The sequence below is a fragment of the Cuculus canorus genome, unplaced genomic scaffold (assembly GCF_017976375.1).
Source record: "Cuculus canorus isolate bCucCan1 unplaced genomic scaffold, bCucCan1.pri scaffold_54_arrow_ctg1, whole genome shotgun sequence".
Lineage (NCBI taxonomy): Eukaryota > Metazoa > Chordata > Aves > Cuculiformes > Cuculidae > Cuculus > Cuculus canorus.
In genome coordinates this window covers 222,908-237,165 of record NW_026527841.1, presented here as the reverse complement: position 1 = coordinate 237,165, position 14,258 = coordinate 222,908, and the positions used below count along the sequence as shown (strand labels likewise).

At 45.9% G+C, this 14,258-nt stretch overlaps 1 protein-coding gene across 1 annotated transcript; it reads left to right on the top strand.

The window, feature by feature from the left end:
* The first annotated feature begins 369 nt into the window (after positions 1-369).
* LOC128850698 (forkhead box protein J1-B-like) lies at positions 370-1,342 on the top strand. The gene is made up of 2 exons (XM_054055676.1): positions 370-408; positions 554-1,342. Exons 1-2 carry the CDS (start codon positions 370-372, stop codon positions 1,340-1,342), a joined length of 828 nt encoding a protein of 275 aa, XP_053911651.1.
* Positions 1,343-14,258: the final 12,916 nt, after the last annotated feature.

Genomic DNA, 14,258 nt, shown 5'->3' with positions numbered 1-14,258 from the left:
CCCTCTCTGCAGAATGCTGGAAGTATGTGAGGTTGTTGCAGGGAGGAATGATTAATACTTTAACCCACCAGGAAATGTAAGTGAATAAGCACTTTTCTTTCTTTTCCTTCCCCCACCGTATTCCCTCCGCCTCATTGCAGAGTGGCTGATGAGGATGCAGTGCTTTTACAGCGAGTTTCTCTTGACCAGAAGGCACCTCTGGGGATACACGGGGCAAGGATGGGACAGCCCCTGTGTCTCTGCAGTTTTGCCCATCGGGTTTGTATCAGCCTGGCTGCAGGGAGACACGGTGCCTGTATTTTAGCAAACTGTTTTCCCCTCAACAATAACAGCGGGCACAGATGAAGAGGGGGAAGCAAGAGGGCCCCGATGATGGTGTCCACCATGGTGCTGCCACGTGTTGCCACTGTAAATGGGGCCGTGGCCACATGGGTGTAAAGACCCTCCTCTTCCTCCTTGCTGCAAATGTGCTTTTCCACCAGCTTCCCCACGCAGACAGGTGCTGTGCCAGCAGACAAGTGTTACACCTTGTTTTTTTCTCTTTTTGGTCTAGAACTCCATCCGGCACAACCTCTCCTCAAACAAGTGCTTCATCAAGGTGCCTCGGGAGAAAGGCAAGCCAGGGAGAGGTGGCTTTTGGAAGCTTGACCTGCAATACACTGACCGGCTCAAGAGCGGTGCCTTCAAAAAGCAGAGGATGCACCCAGTGCAGATCCACTCAGCCTCCACCGAGAAAGCCCAGCAAGAAGCACAGGTTGACGCCTCCCCGGCCACTTCGGGCTGTGCCTCCAAAAAAGTCTTCTCTGTCAGCATGGAGTCACAGCAGCTGCTGGAAGAGTTTGAAGAATTTATCAAGAACCAGAACCGGAAGGCAGTGGATGTCAAAGCAGGGCTCAAGCGCAAGCAGCCCTTGCCCAAGCAAATGGCCAAGGTGTGTCGGCTCTCCAGCTGTGCCTTGCTGACCCAGGAGGAGCAGACCCAGCTGGGATCCCTGAAAGGGGACTTGGACATGGACCTCCACTTGAACAGGGAGTTCTCCACTTCTGGGGATCTGGAGGTCACACCTCCAGTCAGCCCCAAAAAGCGCAACCCTGAAGTGATGGTACATGGGCAACACGTTGACTGTCCCCAGGGGCTGGAGCAGGTCCTTGATGAGTCCAACCAGAACGACCTGAGTTTGGATGAAAGCTGCATGGCCGCTTCCTTCCTGCAGCATCTCTTTGATGAAGGGACAAGCGATTCCCTTTGCAATGCTGTCAATGTGGAGCAGTTGTTTGACATCAACGATATATCTGTACCAGCAGATGGAAGCGACTGGAGCAGCCTTGCGTCCCTCTTGTGAGAGGCCAGTCACCCTTCAGAGCCCACACATGCTTTGACAGGATGCTTCCCCGACGCTGCTGGGACTTACAAGAGCTGGATTCTGCCCCTTTTAGGACCCTTAACGTGATAAGTAGTATTTATGGAGAGCAGTTGTAGTGTATGAATCAGTAAAGAAGCATTAAAACAATCCCATTACTCTTGGTGTAATTTGCACTCCAATGTGGGGAGATGTTGGGGTGTGGAGGTGGGAGCCCAAGTTCTGCGTTCCCCTCCCCCCACCCAGTAAAGCACGGTGTGAGCCCTGAACTGACACCTTCAGCTCCTGCGAGCAACAGAGCCGGGCCTGGGGCTGCTGCTTTATCCGGGTGCGGCAACTGAAGTCCCCTGGGATGGCAGCGTACGGCTGGGGACATTGTCTCAGGGTGAGGGAATGAGGGGAAAACTGATGCACAAAGCACCACCTGCGTGACAACGGTCAGACGCTCTCTGTGGCACAAGGGTGGCTGTGCCCCGAGGCCTGGGAGCTGCTCCCAGCCCCTGGAGCATCCTTCCCTGTCCCTGCGGGCAGCTCTGGGGGTGACACGGTGTGAGTGCCCGACTCTGTCCCTCTGCTGATGTCACGCACCCACCCGTCCTTGTACAAGCCCTTAGAAACACAAAGCGGCTTCAGAGCCCTCCAGGCTACAGGACAGCGAGTGGAGCTGTGCATAAGCTGCAGGAATAGCTGAAGCCTCACGTGTCCAATGGCACTGAGGAGCCGCTGGGCTCTGCCAAGGCCGGGAAGAAAAGCAGCGGACGCTCGGCTGCCGGTGCATGCAGGGAGGAGGTGGTGGGTCAGGGCACAGCAGGCTTGGGAATCACCCAGGGAGGGCAGGTTGGCTCAGGATGCAGGGATGTGTGCGAGGCTGGCTGGGGCCAGGCTGTGCATTCCTCTCGAGGTGGGCCGAGAGCAATGGGGAGAGACCAAGGAGAGCAGTGATGGGCAACTCCCCTTCGTCTGAGCCCTGCCCGGGAACTGCATTACCAGGAGCCTCCAGAATGTACTGCCCACAAAAGCCCTGTCCTGGGCAATCCTAGAGCCGTTGCAGTCACTAAAGCTTGCTTGGGAACTCTCCAAGGGCTCTACCTTGTCTGCTGTCCAGGGCAGGGCTTCTCCGGCATCTGGAGCAGATGTTTGTCCTGACAGTTTGGCTGTTTCCCTGGAAGAAGCTCTACAAGGACAGCAGAATCCTACAGCTCCTAAGCAGGCTCACATTGATATTTAAGAACTGCTCAGGAAAGATTTTGAGGGCTTCCATCCAATAAACAACTCCTTGTGGGAGAATGCTGCCCAGGTATTTTACACTTGTCTTAGGGAGCATGACATGGGTGGAGAAGCCCGATGGCCCTTCAGAGCAGAGGCCAACAGCAAGGGGTGGGTGTCAGCTGCGTGAGATTCTTTGGTTACTCATAAAGTATCATTAGATTTTACCAAACAACTTTGTTTATAAACACAGCATCCCACATGTCTTTTACTACGATTGCTAGGAAACAGAGTGGAGCCCACAGGGAGCCTTGTCCAGGCGAAGTGTTTCTTTCCCCGAGTAAAGGCAAAAAGGTGTGAGAGCCTGGATGAAGAGATGCACTGGTTCGAGGAAGAAATATTTGTCCAAAATGTATTAGGCAACAGTAATCCTATCCTCCAATAGAGAGGTTTAAGACTGGGTCTGCTGGGTGTGGCGGCACACCCTGCGCCCCAGAAGCTCCTGTCAGGCTGCTGCCCAAGCCCTGCAGGGACCCACGGGACCCTCCAATGTCTCCTCCTTATCCTCCTTCAGGGTCTGAGATTCTGTCAGGGATGTTCTGTCCTGTTCAGAGCATGAGTGTGATCTGTGGCAGTGGAAGGGCCTCCTCTTCAGTCATGAGGTTCGGAAAGGACCCCCTTGCTTCCTAAGCCCCTTCTTAAAGAGGAGGCTGGGTGCGGCTGGGTCCAGTTTGGTCTCAGCCTTATGAATTGGTTTATGTTGAAGTGTTCTGTTACCCATCTGCTCATGGGGTCATGAGCGGACCTGGAGGGGTGGATGGTCACGCTGATAGTATCGCAGCCTTCAATCAAAGATCAAACAGCAGCCCAATTGCAGGCTGCTGCAAAGGCAGACACGAGACAGAAAGGTGTTAACCCAGACTAGACCGTGGCTTGGTTTCTGTCCCTGACCCACACTTTACTGGTCTCTCGGGCATAAAGTTCATAACCCCACAGTCGGGATGCAGCAAGAGCAGCCAGCTAGGACCTGCTGTCAGGTTTCCGGAGCCAATCTATCAGATCTCATCACCCAAAGGTGTCAGGGGACATGTGCTTCCCAGCCAGAAGCAGCATAAAGCACATCAGCTTTGACCCTCTTCCAGGTGGGAAATGGACAAAGACATTTCTCCACCATCATGCAAGCCATTTCAAACAGAAACAGCGGATTCCATCTGCACTGAGAGTGAGAGCCATTCAGAAGGAAGCAAGTCCTCTTCAGGCTCCAGCGATCACACATCCTGGTTCCTTCAGACTGGAGCAGTGAAACGGAGCGTGTCTGTTGTCTCCATGATCTCCCTGCATGCAAACGGGTGTCAGATCTTGTGAGGCTCAGCACGGGTGCACAGAACCCCCCTGGCAAGGGATGGGATGCTGTGAGCACCTCTTCTCTGCAGCCTTCGTGACGTGCCCTGGAGAGACAGGAGCCATCTGCAAGTGATGGGAGAGGCTATTGAGCAGACAGGCTCTTCATCAGGCATAATGCCCATGTCCCAGCTGCTCCCACTGGACAGGGTTTAGCACCATGGGTGGCTTTCCGTGTGAATGTTCATGGGATGCCCATCTCCGTGGTGTGTGCGTGAGGGTTCCCAAACCTGAGGAGATCCCATCTGCTGTGTGCTGGGAAGCCACGCCCCCCGGGCTGGGAGACCACGCCCCAAGTGTTGTGAGACCATGCCCCCCAGTAGGAGGCCACACCCCATCTGGGCTGTCACACCCCTGGAGGGGTTGGAGCCCACACCCACCCATGGGGAAGCCACGCCCACTGCAGATAATGAGTGGAAGGCCACGGCCCCACGTGACTGGTGTCAGAGACCACGCCCCCCAGAGCAAAGAGATCACACCCCCAGCTGTGAAAAACCACGCCCCCACTGTTGAGAGACCACGCCCCCTGATGAGAGGCCACACCCCCACCACGAGTCCAGGGCTAAGAAATCACGCCCCGAGGAGATCTCACCTGCTGTTTGATAGGAAGCCATGCCCATGGGCTGGGAGGCCATGCCCCAGTAGGAGACCACGCCCCCTTGGGGCACACCCGTGGAGGGGTTGGAGCCCATGCCCCACCATAGATAAGGAGTGGTAGGCCACACCCCCACACGACAGGGAACGAGAGACCACGCCCCCCGGATCGAGGAGATCACACCCACGAATTTAGAAACCATGTCGCCGCTGTTGAGAGACCACGCCCCAATGAGAGGCCACCCCCCATGAGACATCAGTTTAAAGACCACGTCCCCGAGTACAAGGAGGCCCCGCCCCTGGTACTGGAAGCCACACTTCCTGGGGTTGGGATAAACTCCTGAGATGGCTGCTAGATCACACCCCTAGAAAAAAAGCCACTTTGCCTGAGACTGGTAGCCACGCCCCTTGTCGGGAGGCCACGCCCCCAGGACTGAGAGGGGATGTTCTTTGAATCTGGAGGCCACGCCCCCTCTGCTGGGAAACCACGCCCATGGCAGGGAAGAGTTGGGTGGCCATGCCCCACACGACAGGGTGAAGGAGGCCACGCCCCTGACGGCAGGGAGGCCCCTCCCTGTTGTACAGGAAGCCACGCCCTCCCGAGTGAAGGAGCAACGCCCCAGTGTGCTGCAAGGGCACGCAACCTGAGATGGGAAGTAACAGTCCCTGGTGCAGGAAGCCACGCCCCTGCAGGACTGGAAGCCCCTCCCTGACTGGAAGTCACGCCCCCATGTGCTGGAAGCCTCCCTTCCAGGGTACCAGAAGCCACGCCCCCTGAGGCTGAAGGCCACGCCCCATCCCTGGAGGCCTCCCACTCTTCCCAGAGACCACGCCCTCTCTCCAGAGGCTGCGCTGCCCCAAAGTGCTTCGCTTTCACCTACGGAACAGCATTTGCTGCGCCTGCGGTCACTGCAGTGAGTGTCCTGTGCTCCTTCCCTGTAGTCATTTTTCACTCTGTTTTGTTTGGTTGGTTTCTCTGCCACTCCATCTTCCCATTAACAAGGATTTGGGTTTGCTCAGTAGCAATTGAGAAAGGAATGGATCGGGATGTGAGGTGTTGGGCGTTTTTTCTCTGGAGAGGTGGGTGGTTTGGGGATTCGGTTTATTTGCTTTACGAATCAAGACCTGCACAAAAGGGGCACCTGCACCCTGACAGGCACTGTCTTTGCTTTTGTTAATGGGTGAGGAGGAAAGGAAACGAAAGGCTGAAGTGTTTCCTACTCTCTTCTGTGCCTCTTGCTGCTCTTGGTGTCTTTAGAAGTCATTTTCTGCATGAAGGTATACAATCCCCTGGACTGAAGGCTTTACCTAAAAACTTGAATGCTGTTTCAGAACTGAAACCAAGGTGTTCCCTCGTTGCACCTGATCCTCTGGGAGCTGTGTGCACCGTGTCCCCCCGAAGAAGCAAGCCTGGCCTTGTGTCCCCAGACTGAAATCCAGTGTCTTGCTCGAGTTTCCTGTGGGTTTGATTTGTTGCCTGAAAGAAGGATGCTGGCAGTTAACTGTTACCATAACCATTTTCTTTTCCATTCTTTTAGGAGGGTAACGCCACAGGCCACTGAAACAACAAGAGAAGCTGATAACCTGGAAAAGCACGATTCCTCCAACAGATACCAGGTCTCGTCAACCCTGCAAAACCTTCCCACAAAGTGCCCTCTGGTGCTGCAGGGTCAGAGGCTGATTCAGCTTCTGTCAGGCTGGCAAGACAAGGAGGCAGACCTGGTGAGTGTATGCCTCGCTTGTTTGTTTTTCCTTTGTTTTCTTTGGCTTTGCTTGAGTGTGGTGGTAGAAAGTGCTTGTAGATACTACAAAAAAATCCTGTGGAGTTTTGAAATTAACCTATGGAAAAAAAATGAGCCTTTGAAAGTGTGATGGAAGAGGTCACTTTGTAAAGACACCCTTGCAGTCTGTCGTGTGTACGTACAACTCAGCAGTATGTGTAGTTTTGTGACGATGCTTTGTAGAGCTTGGGCAGACACTTCTAGCTGGACTTGTTGGTTCTTATAGAAGGGAAGCTGTAGTCCACTCAAGTTTCCGTATTCCAGAAGCAGTTTTTGTGTTTCGGTTAGCAAGTAAGAAGCATTCCAAGGGTCAAATTTAACTTTAAGAACTGTGTAATTGAAGTCCATGTGGGGTGACTGGTAAAGGGAGGCTGAGGTGCATTTCTGTTTGGGTGGAGTTTGATCAAGACGCAGTTTCATGCAGTGACATGAATGGAAGTTCTCATGTCTATATGTGATAGATCAGATACCAAATCTGCCGAGGCCGTGGTATTCAATTTATACTTGTCTTCTAGAAGGTGAAGTTGAACTTTGTCTATGGTACTAAATCTACCAAAACTTTCTCTTTAAGATTAGGTGCCTGAGAAGGCAGACTCCGTGCCTCTAGCTTTAGCTTTATCTCCACACCACCAACCCTGAAATGGTTGCCGTACATGGTACCTTTTCTTGTTCCCTAAAGAGCATCTCCTATCCTGAAACATCCCATGTTGCTTCTTTCATGGGTATTTATTGTATCTCCTTTTACAGTAAGTTTCTGTCTTGTGCTTTAAGAGTACGTTTTTGAAGAGTCTTCAAGGGAGATGATGGATCTAGCCCTTGCAGTCTTGATTTTGGTTTCCTCCCCCTACCTCCTGTATGTTGAAATGTTAAGAGATGTGTTGCAATATACCATAGGCAAATTTCCACGGAATATTCAATTTATTTGTTTGACTAAGTGATGATACTGCAGCAGCAGCAGCAAAGTACCTCAAGTGTTGAGAGTGAATGTGTTGAAAATGTTTTTCAGTCCAGTCTGACTGAGCAGTTTACACTGCAGTTGACAGACCCAAAGAGCATCCTTATGGACAAGTGCAAGATAATTTCAACCTCTAAAGGTGCCTCTTCTACTCAGTTTAGAATACAGTGTTTCCGAGCGTGCCCTTGCTCTTGAGCTTTATGCCAGTTTCCTTTGAAGCATTAGAGTCTCCACTGTTTCTTATATTATAGTTGTGTCTGCACAGAGGCGTGGAGATCGGGGAACCACTGCATGGTTCTCCATGCCTTGGGATATATACTGTAGTTGCTCCCTAATGCCTTAATCACAGGGATAATTCTTGTTCTCCTGGGAATTTTGCAAAGCAGCAAAGATGTGTTAGTGCATGAAGGATTTTTTCTTTGTGCTCATGGCAAAGCAATGGACTGCCAGCCCAGGCTGATGTCTAAAAGAGAAAATGGCCAAATAGTGTGGAGGTTCTAATTAAAAGGATGTTTTAGTATAAAGCATAAAAAATGGTTAATAAGCTTGGCAACGTCTGTGCTTTCTTTTCCGCACTTCATGCAATGAAGTAAGCTGTAAATATTCTTTAAATATATTTACGTTTTTCTTTAGCCTCAGAATTTCTTAGCAGCAACTAGTGAAAGATATCTGGAAATTGCTTGGGATATTTAAGTTAATGCTTTTGTTTTAGAGGGAAGTAAGTTGACCGTTCAGCAGCTGTTAATTTTGATCAAAGTTAAAATAAACAGCTTTGATTAGGTGTTACTATTGTTTCTCCATTATTTTCAGTTTTACAACTTTCAGTCCTAGAGTTTGTGATGTCATTTCATTGTCTTCCAAGGTGTGTTTTTATCTGTCTTTCAGTCAACACTGAGTTTCTTTACCTGTCATTAGCAAGTGACAGAGGATAAAATACACTTTTCTGTTGTAGGCTTCCCCAAACTTTCTTTCTTTCTTTGAATTTGAAACCTCTAATTCATGTACCACAACTGTTGTCTTATTGTATGGGATGCTTTATGCTTTGTATAGAAACAAAAATGTAGGAAATGGGTTGGCAATTAATTTCTGGTACCTCTGCCTTTAGTAAGACAATGATGTTTTCATACACTGTTTACGGAGGAATGAGCCAAGCTGGGAGGCTGCAATGGATGAGTTTGAATTGGAAGCTTAACTTTGGGTAGAAGCATACTGTGAGATAAAAGCTTGTGGAGAGAACATTTGCATTCTTGACATAATCAACAAGCAACTGACCTGATCTAGAATAAGTAACTAAGGTGCTGCTTGATTTTTTACTGTTCCTTTCTACTCCTCTGCTCTCACTTATGGGAATAATGTAGATAAGATAGTAAAATCTGAAGAATTTTGGGCCTTTTGACATTCACTTATGGAAGTTATACTATTATATAATCTTCTGGGTTTTTTTATCCTAGCTTTTTTATTATTTGATCATAGCTCCTTTTATTAAGATTTCTCTTACACAGGTAAAGCTCCCAGCTAGAAACTCCAAATATGCGAGCAGAATGCCAAATGTTTCTACAAACAAGGACTTCAGCAGCAAAAATAAGCTTTCCTTTCCACCTCTGTAAGTAGTATGTTTCTGAAATCCATTCAACTCCTAATCCTGCAACTACTCGTGGAGGCAAGTAACAATACTCCTTGTGGGGTTGCAGGGATTAGTCGGTATGTGTCTGGGCTTTGTGTCTCTTGGACCCCTACTGCTACTGAACTCACTATCGTATGTGACACTATAATAATTTTACAAACAACTAAGACAGCAGCACTTTAACTTGCCTAGGAAAGCTATTAAATATAATTTTTCTTTAGGAAAACTAAGCATCTAGGTACATGTCTTGATGCAGCGCACTTTTATTGTATTCTAAATTGTCTGTTTTTCTCCTCAATACCAGTGAGCAGATGCAAGCTATAATGTACATTGTTAGCATAGGTTACCTCTGTAAGTAGGACTACCGTTTTAAGAAAAGACATAAATTATAGCCAATATAAGTTCAGCCGCAGGAAAAATTCTGTAAGGAACACCTGGAAGATAGTAGTCTTTTAACAAATTATGATATCGTGTGTGATGTGATGTAATCACATCATCAGCTGTGTGCACAACTGAATTGTTTCTGTGTACTTTGTGTTAAAAACTTGTTACACGGTCATCAGTACCCCAGTATGTTTTAGAAATATGTTCATGATGCAAAATAAATGCTTAAACTGTCTAATGAATTTATGAGCAAATCTGTGGCAAAATGTCACCTTTGTGCAGCACAGAATGAGTGCAGTCAGCGTTTTTAACTTATGCGTTCCTTGTGTGATTTCCCTTTTTCACTTTTTTGTCTCTGAGACCAGAGCTGAGTCAGAATTCTACATGTTAAGTTCCAATAAAATGGATGGCTCTCCTCACGTAAAATTACATATTACTAAATCAGGCATAGTTGTGTGCTTTGAGGGGTTTTGTTGGTTGTTGTTTTATTTTTGTTGATGATTACATGTATATGTTTATAGATACATTTCAGTCCTATGTATATGCCTAGTTACTTAGAAATAAAGTATATGATTATTGCCCTTTCTGTGCAAAATGAAATTTTCCCACCCAATCTCCATTTCTTATTACCTATGCTGTTTTTTTCATTAATGTATTTGGATCTACAGATCTGCTCAGAGGAAAAGTGAAGCGTTAAGCTTTAGCAATATAATTAGCAACGGTTATGGTATTGACTGGTTTTGACTGATTTTTGAAACCTCAAATTCATTCATTTGTTAGTAGTTGGTGTCTTTAACGTGAAGCGTGCCTTCAATGGAACATTAGGTGTATATATATATGAACATTTTTCAGAGTAATCGTGATATTGTTTTGCTTACACTACTTTGGCATAGAGAACAAAATGATGGGTATGCTATAAGGACTGCTGAAATGTCTGTGTGCTGCGTAGTTCGATGTACAGGTACATTTTATTTTTGAGATTATTTTCTTTCACAATTTCTTAGATAGCATGACACCTGCTGTGCTTGTATTGCCCTCCTTTGTCAGTCTTAGCTATTGCAATTGATTCATTATCTCTGTGTAAAAGGAGAATGTCTTTTTAATGCTCTTAACACTATGGTTTTATCTAGAGATGTGCCTTGATTCTGTTTTGACCTTGTGCTTTTCATTCTTTCAGGTGTGTTCTGAAAGTAGTGCTTGTGTTTTCTTCCCGCTTGGGTGCATTTGTCTGCTCCTCCAAAGCAAGTGGCAGCACGAGCACCTTGCAGCTCCCTTTGGAGATGGAGCTTTCTCTGTTGTCTCTGGTACAGGATAGGTCCAAGACACATCAGACAGGAGACCACCCCTTTCATATCTAAATCTGTAGCCCATTTGTGTTGAGCTCTAGATTCGCATCATACTGCAGACTTTATAGGTAGCTTATCTTATTAGATACAAGTTAAAAGTCCTGGAGTTTGTAAGCTTGTTGAGGCAAGGCAGAAGCTGGAAATTGTAGTTGCCCTTTTTGTTGTCATGTTTACGTAATCCTAAGAACTTTAATATCTTTTTATTGCAGATGCAAGGCCATCGCAGTCTGAATCTGAACCTTCAGAATTTTCAGTGAATGTTTGTGGAAATTTTGCTGTTGACGTTGTCAGACCCAGCATGTGAGTCAGTCTTTGTTATTCATTCTAACCAAGAATTTAACTAAGTTGGGTCTGGGTTTGTTGTACCCACCAACTGTAAACTTAACAGTAAAATTAGTTCTGTGTCTCACAGCTGCTGTGGTATACTTGAATTGTATAACTAGATACAGAAGGACTTGAAATATTTGTTGTTTTAAGAGTGATATTGAAGTCAAAAGCTGTGTGCCTACTTAAAAAATCAAGCCGTATTGTTTTAAGTGCTGAAACACTTATTTATTTGTATTGTGCTTCATCTCTGACATGAATAACTTTAATGAGGTAGACAACATCTTTGTATACTGGTTGCTTTGCAAGCCCAAAGATAAAATAAAAGCGCAGTTACATTTTATGAATTACTTCCAACGCTGCTGAATATCTGAATATTTTTAAGAGAACTCCAGGGGCAGATGTTAAAATGACTTGGCACTTCAGGTACTGAGGAGTAATTTTCCTTTTACATGCACTATTTCACTGTAGCAAAGTCAAATGGCCGTTCTCCTTGTCATGTGACCACATATATACTTTATTCTTACTGTTTATGTCTTTTTCGACTAGGGCTTTGTATGCTTGTTGATGCGAGGCAGAAGCTGGAAATTGTAGTTGACCTTTTTATTGTCATGATTTAAGTAATGCTAAGAACTTTAATATCTTTTTTATTGCAGATGCAGAGCCAACGCAATCTGAATCAGCACCTGCGAGCAATGAGTTGAGGCCCCTGTTTCAGGGATGTAATAAGTAACTTAAGGCTTTATTTCTTCCAAGTAATTTGTATTTATGTTTCCATTATTTCCATGGATTTTAGCTTACTTTTTATAGTTGAACTCATCCCTGATTGAGAAGTTAATTTGACTGGTTGAACATTTCTGTGATTGATTACAGCAAATTTTAAAGGAAAAACAGCCATCAGTGCATTTTCCCACACTTTTTCTTAATATAAGAAATGAAATAAAGCAAAACTGAAGTTCTCTCCCACACCAGACTAGTGCGCCTCTGCTGTTTTCCAATTTGAGCAGAGATGAGCGTGATATCAATGTGTCCAAACCAGCAACTTTTGTTATTTAACTGCAGTTGTACTCATGACCCGTGTCATAAAGAAAGGTGAAGGGAAACTGTGCGGTGTGAAATGCGAACGGAAAGAATTTAATTGGTTGGGATACTTGCAGGAAAAATGTTAAACATTCACTGGAAAAATGGCTTTTTAGTTGCAAAAGCACATTGTTTAGACCAGACATTCAGCTTTCCAGGACAATTTTATTGCTATGCCTGCTGCACACCAACTAGCTGATCAGTCGGGATGTCCAGCTACACGATTAAGACCTGGTGTAATTTTCTTTTATAGTCTTGTTATATAGAAATGAATCACTGGGTAGCAGTAGCGCGGACTTGAGCTATGCACGATGTCTCCACTTTCCGCTGTGAAATAAGAATTTATTTATCCTATTTTGACAGCAACACAACCATTGTATCCTAGATCTCTGGGTTCACACCAGAGAATGAGTTTGTACTTTGAAAGAGCAATGTATATAAATTGTTTTAAAATTCTAGAAGAGTTAGATACATTAGCACTTGTTCCTTTATCTGCTTGAATTAGGTTCTATCCTTGAAAACTTATGAAGAATTATTTATTATCAAGCCCATTAGAAAGAGGATGCAAGTTCAATAAGGTATTTTTTTTTTCTAATTCTATGAGAAGTGAGGTTTTAATAATAAGAAGAGTGATTTTTCTCTACCATTTCAGAATGCACTCTCTACAGCTTTGTATCAAAGAGCTGAAGATTTTAACATGTATTACTTAATATATATTTATTCAAACAGAAAGTTGAAGGGATTTGGCTTGACAGTGTTTTTCTTTAGAACTTTGTTAGGAAAGTTGATTGGAAATCGGTAAACTTACTGCTAATCTGAACCCTCAGAATTTTCAGTGAAAGTTTGTGGAAGTTTTGCTGTTGACGTTGTTAGACCCAGCATGTGAGTCAATCTTTGTTGTTCATTCTTACCAATAATTTAACGAGGTTGCATTTACAAAACTAGAAGGCTGAAACGCATGAAGGCACCCAGATGTGCAGCTATGGGTTAGTCTGCAAGATTTTGCAGATACAAACCAGCTTACATTAGCTGTACTTGGTGGTGGAGGGAGGAGGTAGGGGCTGGAAATGACTCCCTCGTATCTGTTTTCACTCACAATTTGCGTTGTGGATTATTTTCAGATACATTGAAAGCATTAATTTTACCCTGAAAGCAGAGCTTTTGGTGAAATGTACTTTTCTAGGCTGGAGTACCAGGGGATGCCAGAGAGAAGGCTCATAGTATGAAACCTGACCAGTGGAAAAAAACTGTCGCTGTAAATAAGCAGTAAACAATAAGCTTGAGTAAAGAAACTGTGTATGTATAACAGTCAAATTGTTGATGCCCCTCTGCTCCGCTCTGGTGAGTCCTCACCTGGAGCCCTGCATCCAGTTCTGGAGTCCTCAGCACAGGAAGGACATGGAGCCGTTGGAGCGAGTCCTGAAGAGGCCACGGAGTAAACAGAACAGATGTTACAGGCACAGAGCATAAATAACTTCACTGCGCAGCATATGTAAGTCCAGTGAACTGCCAAGACAAACAATATTTTTTGCACATCAACAAGAGCATTAAATACTGGCTTTCCACGCACAGGAGTCCTGAATATCTATGGAGGGGGAAAGTACAAAGAATTATCGGGGGGGATGGGGTGCAAGTCAAAACCCAGCCGAGCAACCCCAGCGTGGTGATGAATTATTGGGATCAGTAAGAGAATAAATATGGAAAAGAAGACGTCGTTAGAAATTGCTGGAGGTCTTAAAAGCAGAACATGATGGTGAAATCCTAATAGCTTTAAGAAGGTATTAAAAAAGAATGGAACAAGACCGAGCCCTCTAAACTCCTCCTTGAAACCTGTTCTTACAGCCTTTAATTCTGTGGGCAAGGAAGGAAAGATGCAGGGATGAAGAGCTTTTTGGTTGCCTTGTATTGAGTGACATTCCAATGACTGGAAAACAAAAAGCTCTTTGCTTCAAGAGGTGAAAGCAGGCGGACAGAGCAGACTCAGCAGCCTGGGCAGGAGTTACACAGACGTGATACTTTCCGTGTTCTCAGGACAGGCTAACGCTTTACTGCAGATCCTTTGCTGTTAACGTTATGCTGTTTGTCCACAGTCAAACACCGTCCTGCGACACACAACCGGCCCTGGGAAAACATCGTATTGTCCGGGATCACAGACATACCCTAACGTGGTGTCTGGTCCTTGGAGCTGTTAATGGGTAAAGGA